General features: G+C 47.7%; 5 protein-coding genes across 5 annotated transcripts, besides 23 other annotated features; 3 read left to right on the top strand and 2 right to left on the bottom strand.

The window, feature by feature from the left end:
• Window positions 1-93: 93 nt before the first annotated feature.
• Window positions 94-142: a microsatellite.
• A 1,574-nt stretch (window positions 143-1,716) lies between these two features.
• Window positions 1,717-1,741: a microsatellite.
• Window positions 1,742-2,150: 409 nt separating this feature from the next.
• Window positions 2,151-2,183: a microsatellite.
• Window positions 2,184-2,889: 706 nt separating this feature from the next.
• Window positions 2,890-2,914: a microsatellite.
• Window positions 2,915-3,029: 115 nt separating this feature from the next.
• Window positions 3,030-3,052: a microsatellite.
• Window positions 3,053-3,192: 140 nt separating this feature from the next.
• Window positions 3,193-3,225: a microsatellite.
• A 354-nt stretch (window positions 3,226-3,579) lies between these two features.
• Window positions 3,580-6,926, bottom strand: PVX_084685 (ribonucleoside-diphosphate reductase large chain, putative; the record flags this gene model as incomplete). The annotated part of the gene is made up of 3 exons (XM_001616554.1): window positions 6,775-6,926; window positions 3,982-6,434; window positions 3,580-3,891 (listed from the first exon to the last, which is right to left on the bottom strand). The coding sequence occupies exons 2-3, from the start codon at window positions 6,214-6,216 to the stop codon at window positions 3,580-3,582; spliced, it is 2,547 nt and encodes an 848-aa protein (XP_001616604.1). The 5' UTR covers window positions 6,217-6,434; window positions 6,775-6,926.
• A 127-nt stretch (window positions 6,927-7,053) lies between these two features.
• Window positions 7,054-7,092: a microsatellite.
• An 89-nt stretch (window positions 7,093-7,181) lies between these two features.
• Window positions 7,182-7,206: a microsatellite.
• Window positions 7,207-7,372: 166 nt separating this feature from the next.
• Window positions 7,373-7,481: a microsatellite.
• A 483-nt stretch (window positions 7,482-7,964) lies between these two features.
• Window positions 7,965-8,006: a microsatellite.
• A 943-nt stretch (window positions 8,007-8,949) lies between these two features.
• Window positions 8,950-8,977: a microsatellite.
• Window positions 8,978-9,152: 175 nt separating this feature from the next.
• Window positions 9,153-9,189: a microsatellite.
• A 56-nt stretch (window positions 9,190-9,245) lies between these two features.
• Window positions 9,246-9,265: a microsatellite.
• Window positions 9,266-10,752: 1,487 nt separating this feature from the next.
• Window positions 10,753-10,780: a microsatellite.
• Window positions 10,781-11,046: 266 nt separating this feature from the next.
• Window positions 11,047-11,066: a microsatellite.
• A 55-nt stretch (window positions 11,067-11,121) lies between these two features.
• On the bottom strand, window positions 11,122-12,213 carry PVX_084680 (hypothetical protein, conserved; the record flags this gene model as incomplete). The annotated part of the gene is made up of 3 exons (XM_001616553.1): window positions 11,122-11,538; window positions 11,770-11,851; window positions 12,014-12,213. 3 exons carry the CDS (start codon window positions 12,211-12,213, stop codon window positions 11,122-11,124), a joined length of 699 nt encoding a protein of 232 aa, XP_001616603.1.
• Window positions 12,214-12,902: 689 nt separating this feature from the next.
• Window positions 12,903-12,928: a microsatellite.
• Window positions 12,929-14,416: 1,488 nt separating this feature from the next.
• Window positions 14,417-14,463: a microsatellite.
• Window positions 14,464-14,874: 411 nt separating this feature from the next.
• On the top strand, window positions 14,875-17,297 carry PVX_084675 (hypothetical protein, conserved; the record flags this gene model as incomplete). Its single annotated transcript, XM_001616552.1, has 1 exon — window positions 14,875-17,297. The coding sequence occupies one exon, from the start codon at window positions 14,875-14,877 to the stop codon at window positions 16,912-16,914; it is 2,040 nt and encodes a 679-aa protein (XP_001616602.1). The 3' UTR covers window positions 16,915-17,297.
• Window positions 16,132-16,165: a microsatellite.
• Window positions 16,221-16,294: a microsatellite.
• Window positions 17,298-17,605: 308 nt separating the features above from the next.
• Window positions 17,606-17,644: a microsatellite.
• Window positions 17,645-18,696: 1,052 nt separating this feature from the next.
• PVX_084670 (hypothetical protein, conserved) lies at window positions 18,697-20,068 on the top strand (the record flags this gene model as incomplete). The annotated part of the gene is made up of 1 exon (XM_001616551.1): window positions 18,697-20,068. The coding sequence occupies one exon, from the start codon at window positions 18,697-18,699 to the stop codon at window positions 19,492-19,494; it is 798 nt and encodes a 265-aa protein (XP_001616601.1). The 3' UTR covers window positions 19,495-20,068.
• Window positions 20,069-20,369: 301 nt separating this feature from the next.
• Window positions 20,370-20,390: a microsatellite.
• Window positions 20,391-20,940: 550 nt separating this feature from the next.
• Window positions 20,941-22,779, top strand: PVX_084665 (hypothetical protein, conserved; the record flags this gene model as incomplete). Its single annotated transcript, XM_001616550.1, has 1 exon — window positions 20,941-22,779. The coding sequence occupies one exon, from the start codon at window positions 20,941-20,943 to the stop codon at window positions 22,777-22,779; it is 1,839 nt and encodes a 612-aa protein (XP_001616600.1).
• Window positions 21,849-21,874: a microsatellite.
• Window positions 22,674-22,700: a microsatellite.
• Window positions 22,780-22,819: the final 40 nt, after the last annotated feature.

The following is a 22,819-nucleotide window of genomic DNA, read 5'->3' as shown; positions in this document are numbered from 1 at the left end:
TTTTTTTCTTTTTTCTTCTTTTTTTTTTTTTTTTTTTTCCGTTTGTTAATACGTTTAAACCATTTCAGAAAGAAACAAAATGGCCATTCGTAGTTTTTCCCTTTTTCTGTCATTTTTTTTTTAACGCCTCATTTCTCCGCCTGCCCCTTCTGCAACTTCAATTCTGTTAATTCGAGTCTGACTTGGAATCTTCATTCGAACAAGAGACCATTTACCTTGCAGCGTTTTTTTTGGGCCTTTTTCCGCCTGCCGTCGGCGAAAGGATTTTGCGCTGCGTCTGCTATGTTTCTTCCCCGTTTTTGCTTCCAACGCTTCTCCCGCCTCTCCCGCCTCTCCCGCCTCTCCCTCTTGTGCTTGCCGCTTTGTGTGAATCGCCCCACTGACACGACTCCCCCCACGCGAACGCGCGTGCGCCAAGTGCGCTGTGTCCCCCCCACCAATTGCACACACCGCCCCGCGCGGCAAGCCTACATGTAAAAATTTACTCGCGCTTTCCCCCCTTTTGCAGATATAAAGAGTTACATGAATAATATACTAGACTGAAAATGAAAAGGGTTCTTTAACGGGCTGCCTGCCATTTTTTGGCGTGGTGTGCCGATGGAGGTGTGCCGAGGGAGGTATGCCAACGGAGGTATGCCGACGGAGGAGTGCAACACGTTTGCTCCTCACATGTTACCATGTTTTTTTTTTTTAAATGAAAATGTCTGAAAGGGGGTTCTCTACCGTTTTGTGCTTCCCCACGTTGACCGTGCACCGTTGACGGTGGACCCCTTTTTTTTCGAATGCCCCACGTGGATATTTCTGGTCTCTCGGAAGAGGAGGCCCAACTGTGGCAGCCCCGCCTCCCTTGCGAAGTGGGCACATTTTGTAAACAGGGAAAAGAAGCTAACTTCCTCTTGGGTGACCGCTCTGCTGTTTTTTCGCCCTTTTTTTACCCCTTTTTCTTGTGCAAAATTGAGTCCTCTGCGCGTTGTTCTTTCCCCATTCGAAAGTTACTTCAAATCGGAGGAGAAAATAAAAAAAATTATTAACCATAAAGACTGCGTGCGTTTCCTTCAAAATGGATGCACTAGGCTGAGTAGGGGCAAAAAAAGAATTTAACAAAAGGGGGGGTCATTTTTTTGGACATCTTTCCCCAGATAGGGTAGCCCACTTAATCGTTTCAGTATACGCAGGGCGGCTGAGTGGGGCCTCATTTATATGCCAAAAGGTTATCCCATCAGTTGGCATCCAAACGGAGGGACATCCCCTGCACACGGCTGAGCATCGTCGTTCCGCTGAGGTGAAGGCACGCAGAAGTGCTCTTCATTTTAGCCACTCCCACTTTGTCCATTTTGTTCTCAGTAGAACCGATCGGAGGAGGAACAGAATAAATCATAACGGAATGCATTGCAAAGCAATGAAGTGCAGAGCGACATGACGGTGTGAGGTTGCTCAAGGGGGGCGATTTGAACAGGCACTCCCAAATGTGCTTACAATGTTATGCGTAATGCCTTTTTTGATGAGAGACTTGTGTGACTTCTTTCGAACAGTGTTAAGTGCCCCCCTTCCATGCCGACGGAGAAACTCCATTTGTGCCGCATACCAGTGTGTGGCTCGCGATTATCGTTCCTTTTTTTTTTTTTTTTTTTTTTTTTCAATTTGGCAATTTATGCAAGCAGCTTTTTGTTCAACCTTCCAGTATGATCACTTTACGGGCAAAAATAAAGGAAAGAAAAAAAAAGAGAAAGGTGCTGCCAAAATTGCGTAGATCTGAAAGGAAGGGAACATACCATGCCTGAGGTGACTGCGCCAAATGCTGAAGGGGGAAAGGCATGCCCTGTGCATAACAACATGCCGCTGACCGCTCAGTGATACACATTTGGCCGTCCCGCTTGGGTTAAAAAAAGAAAAAAAAAAAGTTAAACAGGCCAGAGGAGAGAAAAAATGAAAATCTACACATTTGCATACATGTGCATTTTTTCATTTTTTGCAATTTTTGCAAATTTCGCAACACGGGGAGTGAAAGTCCAGAGAAGTTACCACTATATCTCCACGCAAGTGTTCAGGAGCGCTTATGCGAAAAAGACGGCGAAGAAGAAGGCGCTAAGTTTGAGTCCCCATAGGGAGGAAACCTACTTGGAGGCGGTCCAATCGAACATAGTGAAGGCCACCAGGGGGGTCAACAGCCCCTGCGGCCTGGCCATCATCACGCTTGCGCTGGGCTCGCTCGTGGGTTAGCGCCATCCAGTGTTAGCGGCAGCCAGTGTGAATGCAAGCCTGCGTTAGCGTTAGCCAGTGTGAATGCTATCATGCGTTACTATTAGGCTGCGCTAATGCTACCCTGTGTGCACGTCTGCCGCCTCCCCTCATTATGCTTTTCCCCCCCACCGCTTCACCGCGGCGCATTTTCACACTCGTGGCAGGCCTGCTATACAAACGAAGGAAAGCAACGACAGGGGAAGGGCCACACGGGCCAAGCGCACGTGGCGACCTGTTCAAGTACAAATGCGTTAAATGCAACTTGGTGATATTTCCAGCCAAGGGGAGGGACCAAAAATTCGTAAAGGAGGTAGGCCCCAAAGTCCTGTGTGGTGATATGGTTTCCGCGCCGCACCACAGTTTTGCGATCACCACTGGGTTACTCTCCTGTTGGGCTGCTCTCTGTGTGCGTTTTTAATTTTCACCCACAGGAGTATGCACCCGTCACTGTGGTTAATCACCCCGATATGCATGTGACCCCCCCGTTGACTCCACCGCTGACTCCCCCCTCCACGCAGAACTTCATTTGTCCCAATTGTGGCCAGTCAAACATGAACAAGCACCTGACGAAGGAGTGACGCCCCGGTCGCTCCCTTTTGGAGACACCGCTCGGGTTGAAATGGCACTCCCCTGGGAATATGCCCAGTCGGCACATAGGCAGTTGAGCGGTAGAGAAGCTAATGAAGGGGAGACACAACCGGAGGTTTTTTTTGACCCATTTTAGAGCTTTTGAAAAAATGTAAAATGGTCCATTTGGTTACTATGGCCGACTTACATGGTCCATTTTGCCAAGCGCCAACTGTTAGTTAATTCGGGGGGCGACCGCGCATGTGGGAGGGATCCCCTTGGGAGGTATTCCCCTGAGAAGAATACCCCTGGGTCTGTGCAAAACCCACTCGTGGCTCACTCCGCGGGGAAGACGCGCTAGTGAAAACGCCAAAAATTTTTACATTTTAATTATGTGCAGTTTTTTTTTTTGGAGGGATAACTCCTTTTGCAATTTGCCGAATGTATCCGACAGGCTGTTGCCACTTTTTTTTTTTTTGTTAGGAACGCTTTGGTGTGGCTCTCCCTCGGGCCGCCGCAACATCGCCATGTAGTTATATGATTAGCTTTTTTTTTTTTAAAGGCACGTCGTCGCGACTTTATCCGCGTGACGGCCACGCAGGCGCAAGTGTGTGCGTGTGTACGTGCGCTGGGGGCAGCACGGTAGAAGCGCCTACCCCCCTCGGCACACGTCCGTGTGAACGTCTGCCTGCACTTATGTCTGCCATTCTGTCTGCACTTTTGTGTGCGCTTTTCTGTGCGCTTCCGCACCCCGCGAACCGCTCATGCCGCTCACCCCGAGCACATCAAGCACTGGTCGTCGTTGTTGCGGCGCAGGGGGCAGACCACATTCTGCGTGACGGTGGAGTCGGTCGAAATGGTCTCCCTGGACACCTCCCTCGTGATGGCCACCGGCTCGGCGTTCTTCATCTTGGCGGCATTCTTGGCCACCTGCGTGTCCACCGTGAACTTGATCGCGTCCGTGGCGGCCTGCGTCCTGAGGTAGTACGCGCCGGTCTTGAGTCCCTTCTCCCACCCGTAGAAGTGCATGCTGGAGAGCTTGGCGAAGGTGGGCTTCTGGATGTAGATGTTGAGCGATTGGGACTGTAGAGGTGGGAAAAAGACATAAATGGGGGGAAGAAGCACATGGGTGGAGAAGCAGAGATGTGTGTGTGGGGGGGACCGCCTCATTACCTGGTCGATGAAGGCGCCCCGGTCGGCCGCCATATCGATGATGTTCTTCTGCTTGATCTCCCAGACGGTCTTATAGAGCTCCTTCAAGTCGGCGGGAATTTCGCTAATGTATTGGACACTCCCGTTGTGCGCGATGAGCTGCTGCTTCATGTCCTCATCCCAGAGGCCGCGGTCGAAGAGGTCCTTCAGCAGGTGGGGGTTCACCACGAAGAACTCTCCACTGAGGACCCGCCTGTAGTAAATATTACTGGTGTACGGCTCAAACGATTCGTTGTTCCCCAGAATTTGAGAAGTAGATGCAGTCGGCATGGGGGCAAGAAGAAGGGAATTCCTCAAACCGTGCTTCTTAATTTTTGCCTTCAGTTCATCCCAGTCCCAATACTTCTTATCTACCTTAACATTCCACATGTCAAACTGAAGGATTCCTTGGCTAGCTGGACTCCCCTGGTAGGTCTCATATGGTCCATACAGCTGGGCCAGCTCCATGGACATTTCCAACGCACCATAATACATGGTCTCGAAAATTCTTTTGTTTAGCTCTTTAGCAGAATCAGATTCGTAGGGATACCTCAGAAGCATGAAGGTGTCTGCCAGCCCCTGCACACCTATGCCTATGGGTCTGTGTCTCTTGTTGGATCGCTTGGCCTCCTCCACGGGGTAGTAATTCCTCTCTATAATTTGGTCCAAATTGCGGGTAATAATTTTGGTAATTTCGTAGAGCTTCTTAAAGTTAAATTCTCTCTTCTCCACATCGACGAATTTGCACAGCGCGATGGAGGCCAAGTTGCACACGGCCACTTCGTCGGGAGAGGTATACTCTATGATTTCGCAGCAGAGGTTGCTACATTTTATGGTGCCCAAATTTTTCTGATTCGATTTAGCATTACAGGAGTCTTTGTACAGCATGTAGGGAACACCCGTTTCTATCTGACTCTGCAGAATGGCAAACCATAGGTCCTGCGCAAGGACGGTTTTCTTGCCCATATTTTCTTCCTCATATTTGGTATATAACTTTTCGAATTCCTCTCCCCATGATTCGCTCAACCCTGGACATTCATTCGGGCACATCAAAGTCCAATTTTTATTTTCCTTTACTCTCTTCATAAATAGGTCAGGTACCCATACGGCGTAGAACAGATCCCTCGCTCTTAGCTCTTCCTTTCCGTGATTTTTGCGAAGGTCTAAAAATTCGAAAATGTCTGAGTGCCACGGTTCGATGTACACTGCGAAGGATCCTTTTCTCTTTCCCCCCCCTTGGTCTACATACCTAGCAGTGTCATTAAAAACCCTCAGCATTGGGACTAACCCGTTGGAAATGCCGTTAGTCCCTCTGATGTACGAATTTTGCCCCCTAATATCCTGCACGGCCACTCCAATCCCACCAGCCGTTTTGCTAATCAACGCACACTGCTTTAGAGTCTCAAATATGCCTTCAATTGAGTCCGATTTCATGCAGAGGAGAAAACAGGAAGACATCTGTGGCCTGGGTGTCCCCGAATTGAACAACGTAGGTGTTGCGTGGGTGAAATACTTTTGAGACATCAGATGGTACGTCTCTAGTGCCTTCTCTAGATCTCCTATGTGGATCCCAATAGATACTCTCATCAGCAAATGTTGCGGTCTCTCAATGATCTTCCCATTAATTCGAAGGAGGTAGGACCTTTCCAATGTCTTAAACCCAAAGTAGTCGTAATTAAAATCTCTTGTGTAGTCAATCTCCTTATTCAATCTATCCTTATGCTCAATCATAAATTCATACACTTCTTTGCTTATGAGACTGGCTGGTCTTCCTCTCACATCTGTGTACTTGTATAACGCTTCTGCTACTTCCCCTATATCGTCACTCGTATTTTTATGCAAATTATCTGTCGTAATTCTCGCTGCTAGGATGGAAAAATCAGGGTGGGTAGTCGCCATGTAGGCACACGTCTGTGCTGCTAGCTCATCCAATTCGCACGTCTTTATCCCGCTGTACATCCCGTTGATCACTCCCTGGGTTACTCTGGCTGGATCTACCAATTCGTGCAATCCGTAGGACAACCTCTGTATCCTCTTTAAGATCTGGTCGAATGAAATGTCCTCTTCCTCTCCCTTCCTGTTTAGCACGTACATCGTTTGAATTGGCTTCCCCGAGGGCGTCCTCTTAATTCCGTCGTCGGACACTCGCCCCGAGGGGCTCTTCTTCATTTCGGGGTTCTCCGCAGCGAGCGGCAGCCTCTTCGCGCCGTCCGCCATTTGGTTAGGAGCGCTGGGTGCAACTTAGCAGTGGCAGTTCGGGATGATCGCTACGGATGGCAGTTCGGGATGATCGCTACGGATGGCAGTTTGGGATGATCGCTACGGATGGCAGTTTGGGATGATCGCTACGGATGGCAGTTCGGGATGATCGCTACTGATGGCAGCTGGACTGTTGCTCCCTTGGCTGAGTAGATTGCTCTGCGGCGTTGCCGGTCCTGCTATAGGGAAAAAAAAAAAAAAATGCACGTCAATTCAGCGATGGGGTTATGCACACATAAACGGTATACGTGTGTACGGTAAGGTGTCTCCCCCTTGGAGCGTCTAAGCAGTTCACGAGAGGGACATTTTGGCTGTGCCACTGATTGCTTCTCCCCCGTTTGCCGCCCCAACAGGACAGTCTCAAACAGGGGCACAGCCAAAGTGTCCCTCTCCCCTTCTCCGCTGCGTAACTCCCAACTTGACGAGCACACTCAAATGAGCTACTTCCTCAGTGGTGGGCTACCCTCCACGGAGGTTACGCTATACATAAATGAACCTCCCCCTAACTGTGCGTACTGTTTTGCGTGGCGATAGCTACTCGCAGGATGGCCTTCCTTCGAAGCAGGCGTGTGATGTATCAACTGGGAACCTTTGCAGCGGCGTAAATCGCTCTGTTCCGACAGTACTTCCAATGGACATGCTCGAAAAATATGCCCCTGGGTAGGTGTTCACCGTGTGTACGTGTCTCTCCAAAATAGAGGCTCAGGAAATATTTTTCCTTTTTTCTTTTAGGAAGTATTTTCTCTCAGTTTTTTTTTTCTCCCTTTTTTTGACATCCACAGAAATGTCAACGCGGTGCGCGCAAATTTATTTTATATATTTTTTATTTTTTTTTTTTTTTTTTGCACACAAGTGAGCCAAGGGGGGAGGCAAAACAGCCACCGCTGCTCGTTGCCACGTTTAGACACGCCAGTTTGCGTGCAAAAGGAGCGTAACGAAGGGGGGGACTTCCCTCGTCTCACACGCTTATCCGCTTGTCTAAATTCGGATCGCGGAAATGACACACTGCACGCGCGCTACTTGGGGGGGGCACCTATGCAGATGCGGGGGAGACACCGCTGCGATTGCCTCTCATCCAATCATCCGATAATCTGCTCACCGGTCGCGTTCTCCCCTTTGGGATTTGTTCCCAACGTTTAGGTGTACCTTGCGGGGGGTCCGACTTGGACGTCCTCGACTGGTCCTTTGAGCGGCTAAGAAGGGGGAAAAATGGGAAAATGGGCAGATGAGCAGATGAACTAAGCAACATGTTTGCTGCTCCCCTTCCGGTGATGCACGTGCGACAGCGAGGAGTGACCCTCCCGCGGACATCCGGCGTGCAAACCGATTGACGCAAGCTTAACTCCCATTCGCGCACGTGTGTAGGCTCTTACCTGCGGGGAAACGTGGCGCACACGCTGTGGCTACTACCGAGCGGGCGCGAAACTCGCTGGGGGGTTCTCTCCAGAGGAATTATCTTAACAACTCTCTGGGAGAAGCAACACCTATGCACACGGTATTATGCATGTGAGTTAGGTTGATAAAATTTTGAAAAACACCCCGTTTGTAATTTTTACATTTTCATCGTTGGGTTGATGAGGGGTGGAGGTCAACAAGGGGGAGAAAAAAAAAAAAAAAAAAAAAAAAGAAAAAGAAAAAGAAAAAGCATAAAGGGTAAAGGATAAAGGAGTGGCAAATGATGAGCACTATTTTCGCCAAAATTATGGGCACTATTTTCGCCAAAATTATGGGCACTATTTTAGCCAAAATGATGGGCGCCAATTGGGAAAAAAAAAAATGACAACTTTGCGCAGCGCAAAACATGGCATGCAACAAGTGGGCGCTTCAACAGATAGACAAATTCGCGAAGGGAGAAGCACTTCACATAAATGTAACTTTTGATACTCCTGTATGCACGCTTAGGGGCGAGCTGCTTTTAAAAATATGATGCCGTAAATGTGCCCACGTGTATGCGTACCTCCACATGCACACACGGGAAGGCAAGTACAAACGTCAACGCACAAATGAATTTCCCCTTACACGCATGTGCACGGTGTGTGTTGGGAGAGAGGGCATGGGAATTTTGGAAAACTGCCAAAGCAGCGTTCTCTTGGCCATTTGACAGGTACCGAAGTTCGGCTGGCAACCGCCACGCCTCCTCAGCTGTGTGTGTGCAAGTGCGTTCCGCGCGTCGGCACGAACAGGCGCATTCACACGTACAAACAAGTGCATGCATACAACCCCCGTTTGCGAACTGTGCTAACGCTTAAATGAACGGCGCATGGCGATTCGCATGGAGTGAGCATACGCGATGATGAAAGAAAATGTGGGTATTGGGGGAAGCTCCTCTCTTGTCCTTTTACGCAAAGGGGGAGAAGGATGATTAACTAAAAAATTTACAGCTGGGGTGCCGCTAAGCGCGCATGTGCTGCGTGCATATCTCTGCACAGCGCATACGCATGTAAGTACAAGTGGTGACAGTCACCAGGCAGGGATGTTCACCTGGCAGTCAGCGCCCATTCCGTTCGGCGAGGAGAAGGATGAGAAGGATATGCAAACAAGGACACGATGCATACGTGGGGGGAAAATAAAAAAAAAAGAAAAAAAAATATATATATATATATATATATATATATTTCCAATTTGGTACGCACATATGTATGTAAACTTTCATGCCATCGCTCACGATGAAAGTGGGTTGGGGAGGGGGGCATGGCAAAGAGTAAAAGCGCACGGGTGGGTGATTGCGCTCTTCGGAGTGTTCCCCTTCACACAGGGGTGTTAAAATGTATTTGGTTGGTTCACTTTCGGTTGCTTTGCTTTGCTTTGCTTTACTTCGGTTTGCTTTTTCCTTTTTAACGCTCGCGTGTTGGCACTCTTGGTCATTCTCTCTCACGCTCAGCATTTTTTTTTTTTTTTTTTTTGTATCGCCTTTTTTCGGACAAGCCCTGGGTTGTGACAGAGCAAAAAAAAAAAAAAAAAATGCGCAGGACGAACGGGAGGGGCGAAAAATCGAATATAAAAGGGGAGGCAAAATTTGACAAAAACAAAATGGCGCAAAAAAGGTGCAAAAAATGCACAAAAAATGGCGCACAAAATGGCACCCAAAAGGGGCAGAAAATCACAAATCAAATGCAAAGGGGAAAACCCCAAACCTGCTGCGGGCAAAACCGTACAGCTCTTATGCTCCCCCAAAGGAGCGCTACTGTAGCTTGGAGTCGCCCAACAGTGCTCGAGGCAGCAGCCGAGGGGGTACGTACCTGCGCAGGGATGGCACCAAAAGCTGATCAAGCAGAGTTAGTGCGAAGGGGCGAAGCGAGAGGGATGCTCATTTCACGTAAGCACACTTTTACCCCACGCGTGTGTGTTCATGCATGCTCACTGCACACTGAGGCGGTTTCTGAAGATGAAGGGGGGGCTGCTAAGTTCCGTGAGAAAAGGGATGCCCGAACAGACCTTTTCAAATGGGAAACTGTGTGCTTTTGCGTGTTGGCAGTGTTGGCCCTGTTGGCGGTATTGGCCGCGTTACTTCGCTCCGCCATACGGTGAGCTATCGGCTTCTCCGCCCCCTCGCCTTTTCCCGCGCGCTCGCTCGTCCTTTACACCCCTAAGTAAGGGAGCCAGTCAGCCGCCATGGCAGTATCATTTATCATTATTTTAGGTGCGCGTTGTGGAGCAGTTGCAAGCGACGGGCCGTGCCGCAGTATAACGCTTCATTAAAGAGCCCATGACAAAGGGGTGTTGTGCCAGGAATTAAATGTATGTACATGCACACCTTGAACGAGGAGAGGAGTGCTCGATTAGCATAAAAACATTGCGACGATCTGCTGCTGCTAACTTATAGAAATAGGGCTAACAGCAAAAAGGGGGTCGCCCAGTTGGCATATCTGCTCCTTATTGTGTCGCCTCACTGCTCATTCGCAACTCTATTTTGTAGCAAAACGAGCAGTATGCATCCTCCGTCGTGTAGAACACCCTTTCGCTAAAATGGCTCACAGGAAAGGGTAAAAAAAAAAAAAAAGGAGAGTTTAATACATACGCTTGAAAAAAAATGGAAGGTTAATACGCCATACGGGTTTATATGCATATATGTATATGCCCCCTGCATGAAGGAGGAAAACGCCGTTGAGTAGAAAAAAAAAAAAAATCTTAAAATTGGCAAAATGGTAGCCTGTGCTAGGCAAAGAAAGCTATGCTACGAACATGCAAACGTGTGATAATCACTTGTAGAAGTTGGGCATACGTAGAAAAACGCCTCGCCTGTGCGCAAACGTAGAAAAACGCTTCGCCTAAGCGCATAATCATTCGTGCCTATACTCCCGCATGCACTCACTTTTGCATGTTTAGTTTTTTCGGAACTGTTCACGTTGCACAGGTAGGCAGTCGCCCCCTTGCACTTTGGCGGAGAGGGAAAAAGAAAAAAAAAAAAAAAAAAAAAATATGAACAGGTCAGGTGAAAAAATTAACATTCTTGGAAGATCATCACATACACTTCCAACTTACGTGGATGTGATATAAAGTGGAGAGTACACCTGCTAAATGCTGCTGTTCGCAAATTTTAAAATGGGTTAGCGACAGACATGCGTGGTATGCATACCTATATCACTTTCAAAAAGTTGCACATTGTCGAGAGGGATGGCAAAAAAGACCCACGCATTAACATTTTTAAAAACTAATTTGGTAAATATTAAAGCTGAAAAATTATAAAAAAAAAAAAAAAAAAAAGGATAGCCAGAAAAAATGCTCTTCCCATTGGGAAATAAGTTGCAGAGGGAGATGGACTTTCCGTTCGGTACACCCATACAGTGTTAGCATAGACCTTGCAAAAATGGAAGGAAAAAAAAAAGTGCGCACACATGCTAAGGGTGAACCACTTGGCAACTTTCAGTTGACGTAATAGTGATCGCAGTAGGACGGTCTCTCCTTCCTGTAGATGTCGTAGAGGTCCCTCACTTCGACGGTGTCGTAGGGTTTGTGAAGATTATAAATATTTTTCGTCAATTGCAAGTATTTCTTTTTCAACCCTTTTTTACTTTTTCCTTTTTTTTTGTTTTTTTTCCGGTTTGTATTTTCCTCTACGTAGAAGCTCGTCTTGTTGTACACGATGGTATTATTTTGGCATTGGTTGCTCACCGACTTTTTGGATTTAATTTTTCTGCAGCAACAGGTGCAACTGCAATTGCAGCTGCAGCTGCTCCTTCTGTTTTGGTCTATCCCGCCGTATGCATGATGTATGTTCCCTACATTTGGGACTTTTTTCACACCCTTCGATTTTCTCTCTTTGCCGAAATTTAGCTCGTTCTGCGGGTGTAAGGGGGATGTGAGGGAGGGGGCAAATCGCAGAGTGTGAGATTATCGCGGGGAAGCAAAGAGGAGGAAGCAACGTGAGGCAACAAACGCGGGGCAACAAACGCGGGGCAACAAACGCGGGGCAACAAACGCGGAGCAGCAATGCGAGGCACACTGCGTTCACGGAGGAGGGCCGCCCCTCCAAAAAAAAGAGGCATCTTTTCACACAGCGGGAAGACTAACCCGATCGTCCACAAGGCAGTACCTCGCACAGGTACCAAACACACCGAATCTTTTCGAGTTGGTAAAATTCCCAAAGAAGGTTCTACAAATAGGGGGGAAGGCACGAATGGAGATGAATTGGCTACCTCTTTTTGCCCTCCCTTTCTCTAACGGTGTAGCAGTGAGCGTGAAATTGCAGAAGGGAGTGGACGCAGTGGTGACCAACAGAAAGGCAATCCAAATTAAAAAAAAAAAAAAGCATTACATGATGTTATTCAAAAACCCATCCGTATATTTCGCAAAATGGTTGAAAAGATTTTCCTGTTCTTGTATGGTCTGATTATACGAGTTGAGTTTTTTTTTTATTTCGTTTATTCTCTCCCTTTGCTCAATTAGCTGTGTGTTGAAAAGGTGGCACATGTACTCCATCTCGGTGCACTTCCTCAGGGAGGCGTTAACCTGCATGCAGGGGGGGGGGGCGGTGGAAGGAGCGGTTTTCGTAGGTGTATTTTGCAGGCGTATTTCGCTGGCGTATTTCGCTGCCTGCTTTCGCTGGGGGGGCGCCTCAATCCCCGATTGTGATCCCCCTCTCGTGTGGTCAATCTCTCACGGCATTCGCCAAGACGCACACTGCTGAGCGGGCTTCTCAGAATTGCCCCTACCTGTCTGGATTCCCCGTGCATCTTTGCCTAGTCAGGTGGTCAATCGGGGCAAACGAGCGATGGCAAATGGGCAGGCACAAACGAGCGGCAGCAAACTTACACAAAAGTGGCGCACCCTGTGGGGGGCTTCGCAAAGGTAGCAGTTTTTGGTGCAAAATTCAGCGGCAGACGGAGGGGAAATTCCTCTTCGTGGGGACTGCGCCAGTTTAGCGGACACTGGGGGGAGATTTTCTGAGGGGGGCAGTCGCAACTTATGGGCATGGCCCCACAGCGCACGTGATGCTTCGTTCGCCAGAAGGGGAAAACAATGCAACCAGTTTGGGAGCAGTTTGGGAAGCAGCTTTCCGACCAGCTAGCCAACCAGGCGACAAATTAACCGACTGATTGGGTGGTCAATTTACGTATCACCCCACTTGTCTTTCCCCCCGAAATTTTCGCTAACCGATTAGACTCCTATTTTGAAACCATCACATGAGTAAAGGGGAAAAAAAAAATATATATCCCACTCGCAATTGACCCGCAATTGGTCACTCTCCGCGGAATGATTTGCAACACGTTTGTGTTTACATTTCCCTTTGCCCGATGGCGCAGACAAATTTTTATAGATTTATTGTCCAAAGGGGATGGCCGCAAATTGGGGGAAAAACCAACGAAACGGAAAAAAAAAAAAAAAAAAACGAACAAAAGGGTATGCACCAAACCTAGGTAACACTCATCTGGTTGTACCTGATCAATTCTGGGGGGGCCACTTCCATCACGAGTGCGACTTTCCCCCTCCGCTGCGTATGCACATCTGCGAGCTTCAGCAGACGCATATGTATATGCTATGCGCATACCTGCACGGGTGTTTCACTTTTTTTTTTTTTTTTTTGAAGGGCGTGGGACACCGTGTCGAGTGCACATGCGAAATGGAGCAACCATCACGGCAGTCATCAGCGTAGTGGTCACCATTGGGGAAACCCAACTCGCCCTTTTCTAACAAAACTGGTGATATATATCTGCAGGTATGCAGACAAATGAAATGGCAAGTGGAGTCATGCGTATCCATGCACCCCTTTTGGTGTGTCATTTTTTTTTTTTTTTTTACGAACACTTTTATTGCCCATCTGTGCGGATAGGCTGATTATGCCCAGTGAACATACGCCTTTTCCGAGAACACCCACGTACGTCAAATCAATGGCGTAATTTTTGCACAAATGGGTGTGAAGGGTTCCTCAAATAGTGGCACCTTTCACCCCGTTTTGCTTCCGTTCATTCTTGTTTTTATATCCCCTTTTGTGGAGAAACGTGGCAACATGCGCATGCCTAGAAGTTGGCGGAAAAAAAAAAAATAAATAAATAAATTTAAATACCTCCCTCAGGGTTTACCCATTTGTGTGTAATCCCCGCCATGTTTGGAGGCACTCTGCATAGTTGCGCACTGGTGAATGTCCATTTCGAATCGGTGCGTAAAAAAAAAAAAAAAAAATGGGGGGGCGCCGCGGTAGATTCGCAAAGGGTATGCACAGCTACATTTTCACAACGCACACAATTTCCAAATTAACAACTCTCGCGCACGAGCCACATATGTTGTGTGCACATGATGGGGAGGTCCCCCTGCGCAGGTCGACATCGGCTTGCAGACTAACTTTGCCTTTGCAGTGGCTATTTTTCGAGCCACTCAAATGGGGAGAAAAAAGAAAAAAAAAAAAAGGGGAAGTGAGCGGACGTGTTTTTACGTAGGGGGAGCACCATACCCTTTGACACCTTCACAAAATGGTGATAGCCAATTTTGCTTACTTTTTTCTCCCCCAAGGTGAAAAGAAAAAAAAAAAAAAACAAAGAATTAACAGGAAGGGGCAAATAAATGGCACCTTTAAAACGTATCTATGCTTCACATAATGATCACCTAAATTTTCAATTTTGATTGATTGATTTATTTTATTATTTATTTATTTTTTTTTTTTTTTTGCGAGAGCGGTTACCCTCGAGGTAGCCAAGTGAACAAGCCATCGACGGCTCGAACGAATGGCAGAGATAAACTCTCCTAGTTGTTATGTGCTAGTCACTGATAGCTTCAACTGGTGGTTATTTAAGTAGGAAGGGATGTGGGTGCTGGGGAGGGTGACCTAACGAGTGTTCCTCCACACCTACAGCGGGTGCATCCTAGGGGAAGCTAGCACATTAGGCGTTTAGAAAATGTGTGGCTTTCCCCCTGTTGTGTGCAACTCGAATTGTATATCCCCACTCACGTGTTAGCGGTCCCCTATCTGAGCTTCTTCAAGGCGCATTGTGCACACCGCAGAGGGGGTTGCCTCAACAAGAGGTGCAGGAGTAGTAGCAGTGGCAGGGCAACTTCCTTTCACCTTTTGGACTTTTCCGACCCCATTTTTGACTTTATTTTTACTTCCTCTTTTGCTGTTTTGTATTTTGGTACTTTTCCCGTTGCACCCCCCCCGCTTCGATGCAATCCTGCGCGTGAACAATGGGGAACACCGTGGGCGTTGAATGCTCCTACAACCACGTCCGCCTGACGAGCATCATGGTGAAGGGGAAAATGAGGAGCAACCACGAGGAGGAAATGAACGGTGGAATCGGTGCAGACGCGAGGAGAGACGTTTGCCAGTTGAGTAAACGCCATCCGCCCCAGGTGGGAACGAAGGAACAAATTATTTCGCACAAAACGGTCCATAACTGCATCTCCGGTGAGGGGTCCCAATGTAAATCGGACCCACCTACCCCAAATGGGGAGTACCTCCAAATGCAGAAGGATATATATGCGTATATGCTAACCATACGACACCTCATTGTGGGCCACGTCCACCTGGTTGTGCTGTGCCAGGATAAAGAAAAAAACGAACACCTCCAGATTTTGCCCTCAAAAATGGGTACCCACTTGGAGGAACCATTCTCCCCATATGACCATTTCGTGGAGGCCCAATCGGGGGAAGCGAAAAAGAACAACAGGAAAGACCCTCTTCCGGATGACCAAATTGCCCAAATTTATTTCATCACCATACGGATGAGCAGCTTAGACGAGGCTCTGGCGAACTGCCCACAGAAGATGGTCTCAAGCACGATTGTAAACCTCACCGGGAAGAGGAGCACCTACCTTAGGAAAAAAATTTTAAAATTAAAAAAAATGAACAACCTCTCCTACCACGAAGAAGTAAAGTGCATCAACAGCGCACTCGTTTTTTTGGCAAAATATTATCCCCGCAGTTTTTACAAATTTGAACGGGAGGAGAGTACACATGGGGATAGTAGCAACATGGGGGATGGGGAAAATAAAAATCGGCTACGAGAAAAATTCCTCATCCAAATGGGAGAAGCTCATGAAAAGTACCCCTACCTCCTCGTCAGTGTAAAAAGAGGAATCACCTACCATTTGGTCAGCACCAATAATGTTGTCACGCGAGTTGGCTCATGTTTCGTTTCGTATAAAAGTGTTGTTGGCTTGTTCTTTTTAATAACGGGGAAGGTCACCTCCATAGAAAGAATCTGCCAGCTAGCCAAACGGGGGGACAACAAAACGTTCGATATGTCCGTTGGGGACATTTATGGAACATCTTACGGCAACGCTGGGTTGAGCAGTGATTTGACTGCCTCGTTCTTTGGCAACGCGCAGCACATGGCTGACGTTAAGGGGTTGTTTGGACGCCCGCCGGGGAAAGGGGGTGCCTCCGACAGTGGCTCCGATAGTCACTCCGAGAGTCACTCCGACAGTCACCTCGACTGCTATTGCGATTGTGACTGCTGGGCAGATGACCCGCTGGAGACCCCCCACTGTGCCTGCCCCTGCACAGCGCAGAAGGCGCGCACTGCGTGCAGTCCCCCCGTTTTCCACTCCCACAGCGATGAGGATCTTCCCCACGAGGGAGGCCTAACTACGCGGAAGACACAAAATTGGGAGGAAAAACATATCCTCATGGTGAGCAGGAAATGCCAAAGTGACACCGAAATGGAGACAAACATCTACTCAGAAGTAGGCTGCTGTGGAGGACGCACAAAATGTGAGCATCTTCTGTTCGATGGCAAATTTCGCAAAAGCACCAGTGGGAAGAAAAAAAAATCCTCAAAATGTTATGAACAAGTCAGGCGGGAAAATGTCAACCTTGGAAATGACTGTGCAGAAGGTAACCCTGGCCAGATTGACCAATCCCATCTTAACAAGAACAAGGGGGATGATTACCAACAGGTGCAGACGAACCTTCCGGAGGAAGAAGAAAAACCCAACAAATACGAATGCGACCTATCCAAGTCGCTACTCTCGATCGTAATTTTTAACACAGCCCAACAGGCGTACATTCACAGCCAACTGTACAATGTTAAAAATGTTTTTTTTTCGGGGTACCTCCTCGACCATTCGACCTGCGTAGGACTCATGAAAGTCATTGTAAATTTTATGTACCATAATGTGCAGCAGCTCCATTTTTGCACGCTCTCTTCGTACATGAGCAGCTTCGGCTGCGCCCTGCAGGGCCTGCGCTGGGGGGAGGAGGGGCAGACCGTCCCTTTTTGCTAATTCGGTGACCGCCTTGGGAAAATTCACCCAGGGGTGTTTTTTTCCTCCGCATTGTTAAGATGTGTTATTAGCCCGCATGTTAACCTGCATTGTTAAGATGTGTTATTAGCCCGCATGTTAACCTGCATTGTTAATCTGCACTGTTAACCTGTATGTTAATCTGCACTGTTAACCTGTATGTTAATCTGCACTGTTAATCCGCCTTACCTGTCCATCGTTTTCTCCCTTTTTGCGACCGCCGCGACGCACCCTCGCATGTGCTGCACATATTCGGGCATTTTTTCCTACTAGCGAAGTGACCCCCCCTTTTTCCGAAATTTCACGCAAAATCGTGTTAACCCAATTTTATCAAAAAAAATTGCCTGAACAGGTCAGGCTATATTTTGCCCTTTTCGTCAACTGTCGACAGTTGAATTGTGGAGCAGCTGGATGGTATAATTTTCAGGGCAATCACATCCCTCCGACTTTCTCATTTACCTCCACTCCTTCCAACATTTCAGCGCGACACATGTTCGCCATTTTGCGGCGACTAACCTGGTGGGGCGAATTCCCTATTTGGCCGTCAGCCGCTGCGCTGCACGTTGGTTTATTTATATATATATATATATATATATATATTTATTTATTTTTTTTTTTTCCCTTTTTTACATTTTCACTTGCCGTTTCCCTCGCAACGCTTTGCAAACAAGTTAACAATATAAAAATTGAGGCGCTGGAAAAACAGGTACAAGTACAAACGCGGCGTTCCCCTTATGTTGCGGTGTTTGGTGATTTGTTTTCGCTTCCTTCCAAGGTCATTGTTCTCCCCGAGCGTTCGCCAGCGTACAGCTGGAAGTTCTCTGCGACGGTTGGCACAGCGATAAATTGTGCGCGGTAGGCTGGGACACTGTTACAGTGGTACACTGGTAAACTGGTACATTGGAACACTGGTACATTGGCACGGCATTTTTTTTCCTTTTTGTTTCTTTTTCCCTTTTCCTCCTGCTTCGCCGCCCACGGCGCTTCTTCCACCCCGCGTTTCGGCGCGCGCAAAAAAGTGCAATGCGTGCCCCCGCGGCACCTCTTTTCCAAAACACACGTGTGACCAAGTGTAATTAAATCGTTGTGGTGAATTGTTCCGCACCGCGCCAAAATCGAAAAATTGAGCGGCCGCTCAGAAAAATGCAAAAAGAAAAATTTACACAATTGCGAGAAGCTTCATCGGGAAGAAAGAGGCATCCCCCCGAACGAGTGTATACATAAACACTTTGCATCCGTTTGGACGCATTAAAAAGTAAAAAAGGAGAAAAGGAGAAAAAAAGGAAAACATAAGAGGAACGCACAGGAGAGAGGCAAAAACACTGCAACAGTAAGTTCCCTCCCATCCGCCTCGCGTGTTCATCGAACGGCTATCTTGTGTGCGTGAAGGCGAAGGTGAAGGTGAAGGCGGCCATATATACGTTACACGCTACACGCACACGTGTATGTGTACACGCGTGTACGTACACTTGTACGCATGCACTTGGGTGCTGCTCGCTTCATCTGCGTCCGCTTCACATGCGACCGCTTCACATGCGACCGCTTCACATGCGACCGCTTCACATGCGACCGCTTCACATGCGACCACTTCACCTGCGCCCGCTTCCCCAGCAGGTGTACGTACGCACAGCAGGAGCCCGCGGCACAAAAAGAAAGACGGCGGACCGGGGAAAATGCGCTCCATTTATTCCAAGGTGAAGAAACAAAATCGAGAAAATTTAAAAAAAAAAAAAAAAAACACACCAAACGATCGCACAAGCAGATATGTATGAACTGAAAAGTGTAACGAGCCATACAGAAGAATATGATGGCAACTCCACCACGGAATCCAGGATGATGGACATTGAAGAAGGGGACATTGCAAAGAAGGAATTTAATGGCGCAAAAAAAAATAAAATAAAGTCCTGTGGCTTTTTTACAGACAACGAAAGCTCATTTCTTGGAAAGGGAAAAATGGAAGCAAACAAAGAAAACCAAACAAAGGCAAAAAATAATGTAAAAATTACAGACATTTTGAAGTGCCCATGGGAATTTCACACCAATTTTGTTAGTATGATTTTATTTATAATAGGCAGTACATTTTTTCTTTACCCAAAGTTATACGTAGCTGGCTGTATCATTTTTGCTATAGCATGTGTCATGTGTGTTTATAGCAACGTAACTGGTGCTGTCAATGTAGGCAGGGAAAAGAAAAATGAATTCCTCGGCTATGTATGTTACGTAATCGGGTGTGTTCTTTTTATAATCGGCTCAATTTATTGCTGTTTTGTGGAAGACTTTTTTGCAATTATGACCTTCGTGGTAGGAAGTATTTTCTTCCTCGTTGGAGCCGCGTTTTTTATTATCGCCATAGATTTTGACAAGATAAAAAGCGTGGATTATAAAGTTTTAGTTGTGTACGTGTCCAATTTAGTTGGGGGACTTTTGTTTACCATTGCCAGCATTCTTTTTTTTTACCCCAGTTGGTACAACCCAGCTTGCTACATGTACGTCGCGGGCAGTTCGCTCTTCACCCTGGCCACGTGGTTCGACTACATCATTTATGTGGGCGGCGTGGCGTGATGGGTCTCCCTGTCCAGCAGCTTCTTTACGTAGGCGGCGTGGCGTGACGCGTCTCCCTGTTTAGCAGCCTTTTTACGTAGCCTCCTCCCCTTGGCATATTCTGCCACTGTGCCATTGTGCCATTTTGCCACTTGGCAAGTTTGCCCACTTTAGTAGCCACCCCTCCATTTGCCTTTTTTTTCTGTGTCTCGCATTCGTCACTGCTTTTCACTTTTGCATTGTCGCGCCGATTCGACAAATGCGCGGTAAAGGGGCCTCCCTTGTGCCGTTTCGGCCAGGCTGCCTACCATCCCCTCTATTAATCCGCAGTGTTCAGCCCCATTCGTTTTAGTGTAATTTAAAGATTTGTTATGCACGCGAATGTGCATATGTGCGCACGCGCATGTGCGCCCACGCGTCCATGTGTATGCCCCCCTACATTTGAACAGATCGTCAGTGCGCCTAAAAATGGTGCATGTCGAGTGTAGCAAATTTGGTGGGAAGAAGTGCACAGAGTGGCCCCTCGTCGCCGCGCTTACTTTGCAACATCGCGGCGGGGCTTCTCCTCTCCACCCGTTTTTCCTCCCTTGCACATGTTGCCATCGTACATTTGTGTGCATTTTACCAAAGCGAGTGGAACTTTTTCAACAACCTGAACAGTTTATAATTAGTGGATTAATGGTGTTATTGTTTTCCCGCCGGGGGTGTACGCCCTTGGTTGGGTTGCGGCTAGCCGTGGCAGGAAATTGTAAGTGGCTAATTTGCACGCATGTGCCATTTTTACCTGCACAGAAAAAAAAAAAAAAAAAAAAATTCCACAAAATGGCTAGCTGGGTAAAGCTGCGCCCACACTGGAGGTCCAAGGAGGACAAAAAAAAAATGCACAAAAGAGGATCGCTACACACTAAGGCGCATTTGCATTCGTGCCGTTCTGCAGGGCGAAAGGGATTGTCATCATTTCACTTGGAATGCCTAACATCAATGTAGAAGAAAATAACCAATCGGGGGGTCTCACGCGCGCTCGCCCCTGGCGCATACGCAAATTGCGCAAACATGTGCACCACTGCGTAGGGGGAGGAAAGGGCGACAGAGCGTGGTTGCCAGCATAGTAGTTACGAAACGGTTAAAGTGGCAAATTAGCCTGCGTGTACGCTGTGCAATTTTTCTCTTTGCATTATTTAACTGTCACGTTATGGTGTTCCCATTTGGTCATACGAATTCATCCCCCGCGGAGCCGACACGTGGGGTTTTAAAAGAGCCACGGGGTGATAGGCATGAGAAGGAGGTAGCGTAAGGTGGCGAACAGCGGGTGCGTCGCTGATGATGCGGCGTTGATAATAAGGCGCTTTTTTTCGTTGCGAGGGTCCCCCTCCAAGGGTAGTTACGCCGTTAGGGGCGTACTTCTGTACATCGATACATAGCTACATAGCTACATTGCCCTGCGCTTCTGCGCTGCCTCTCCCCCAAATGGCGGCGCTTCCGGGCAGAGTGGGGAGGTGCCTGAAGATCCGAAGGGGGCAGCTGCCCAACTCGCGCTGCCTGAGCTCGTGCAGCAGGGGGGAGGCCAATCAGCGGCACGATGTGAGTTTGCAGCAGGGTGTGAGCTTGCAGCACGATGTGAGTTTGCAACACAGCGTCAGTTTGCACCCCGCGCGCCGGGAGAGCGACGCCTACCGGCAGTACGAGCACCTCCTGAAGGTAGGAAGCAAAACCCCGGAGCAGGTGATAAACCTGTTGAGCGACATCAGCAGGGAGAGGAGGTGCGACGCGGAAGTGGTGAAGACGATCACCAACCATGTGTACGATTTTAGCGAAGACTACTTCCCCCCTCAGCTGGTTCAAGTATTGGAAATCTACGCAAAGTTAAAATACTCAAATGAAACGTTGCTTGGAGTTGTCTGCAACAGGGTTAACGACCTAGTGAATATTAGGTCTCCTCTACGGGTAAAAATACTAACCAATGTGTATAAGCAGCTAAATCTGCACCACCCAGCTGTCAAGGCACCACTCATGTCTCACCTGAACAGCAATATAAATGATTACAAAAATGAGTTGGTCTCGATAGTTAAAAATGTATCCTACCTGTACGTAGATGCGGATACTTCTGCCAATATTATAAACAGAATTGCAACCAATTATGATTATTATGATAAGGATGGCTTCACCATAATTGAGGCGTGCAGCCGGTTGGATGCCCCCCAGGAGGTACTACTCGAGCTGGTGAACAGGAAGGTGAAGCAATTGCATACCAATGGAGACAGTTGCAGCTTTAAAAATTTTGTAAAATTTCTAAGCGCATATAAAAGATTAGGGTTAAAAGAAAACACATATATACATACCCAGTTTGAAAAAAAATTAAATAACATCAAGTTGTTACCTCCAGAGAATGTCTCCTATGTGCTCCTCCTAATGTTGGCCTCCAAACTGAGACATGAAGGACTATTCGACTTGGTCATCATCAACGTGGAAAATTTTGTGAACAATAGAAATGAGCAGTTATCTCTGGAGGGGAAAAATTTGTATGTCTCTCAAGGGGAGAAGTGCATGAGGGGAAGTGGCGAAAGGGAAGAACTTTCCCCCCCCCCGGGTGAAAAACACGCTAGGAAAAACTCACACAAGGGGTACCCCCAACAAAGCGCTTACAACCCGTACGTTCTTAACTTTCTGCCTTTTCACCTGCTGCTACTCACGCTGCTAAATTACGGGGAGAAAAACACACTTAAGCATCTGCTGAACGTGTGCGTTTTGGATTACCTGCATTTGTATGACACATCCAATTTGGTCAACCTCCTCTACGTGTGCACGCTCCTCGCCATGGAGGGAGAAGAGGGAAGTAAAGGTGTGCAGTCAGCCGAACTGGAACAAACAGCCCAGGAAATTTTCCTAGCCCTCCAGTATGTGTATAAGAAGGCCACAATCAACGAGATGAAAATTCTACACGAGTGTTTTTTATATTTCCAAAGGGGTGTAGAAAAAAATCCCAAGTTGGTGAAGCTACACGATGATCTGCTGCACAGTGAATGCCTGTCCCTTTTGCCATCCTCTCATGACAATTTAAAATTTGAAGATTTAAAAATCGTCAGGTGTGCTAGTTCGTCTTACTTGCAGGGGAAGACTGACAGCACGATTTATTTTTACCTTAACCGGAATGATTTTTTTTCCTCCAATGTGTGTGGCTGCGACGACTTACTGCTCAGCGTAAAGCTCCGCGCGAACATTTTGCGCAGGCAATACGGGGGCGCCCACGCTGTGCAAATGGTCTACCCTGGGGGCGCGACTGGGAGTGGACTCACCTCCAAAGGGTAGCCACGGGGGGAGGCGCCAACACAATGGTGCAGCCCCCGTT

Source organism: Plasmodium vivax, chromosome 13 (assembly GCF_000002415.2).
Source record: "Plasmodium vivax chromosome 13, whole genome shotgun sequence".
NCBI classification, from domain to species: domain Eukaryota; phylum Apicomplexa; class Aconoidasida; order Haemosporida; family Plasmodiidae; genus Plasmodium; species Plasmodium vivax.
The sequence above is the reverse complement of the archived record's forward strand: the minus strand, read 5'-3'. Positions and strand labels throughout refer to the sequence as shown.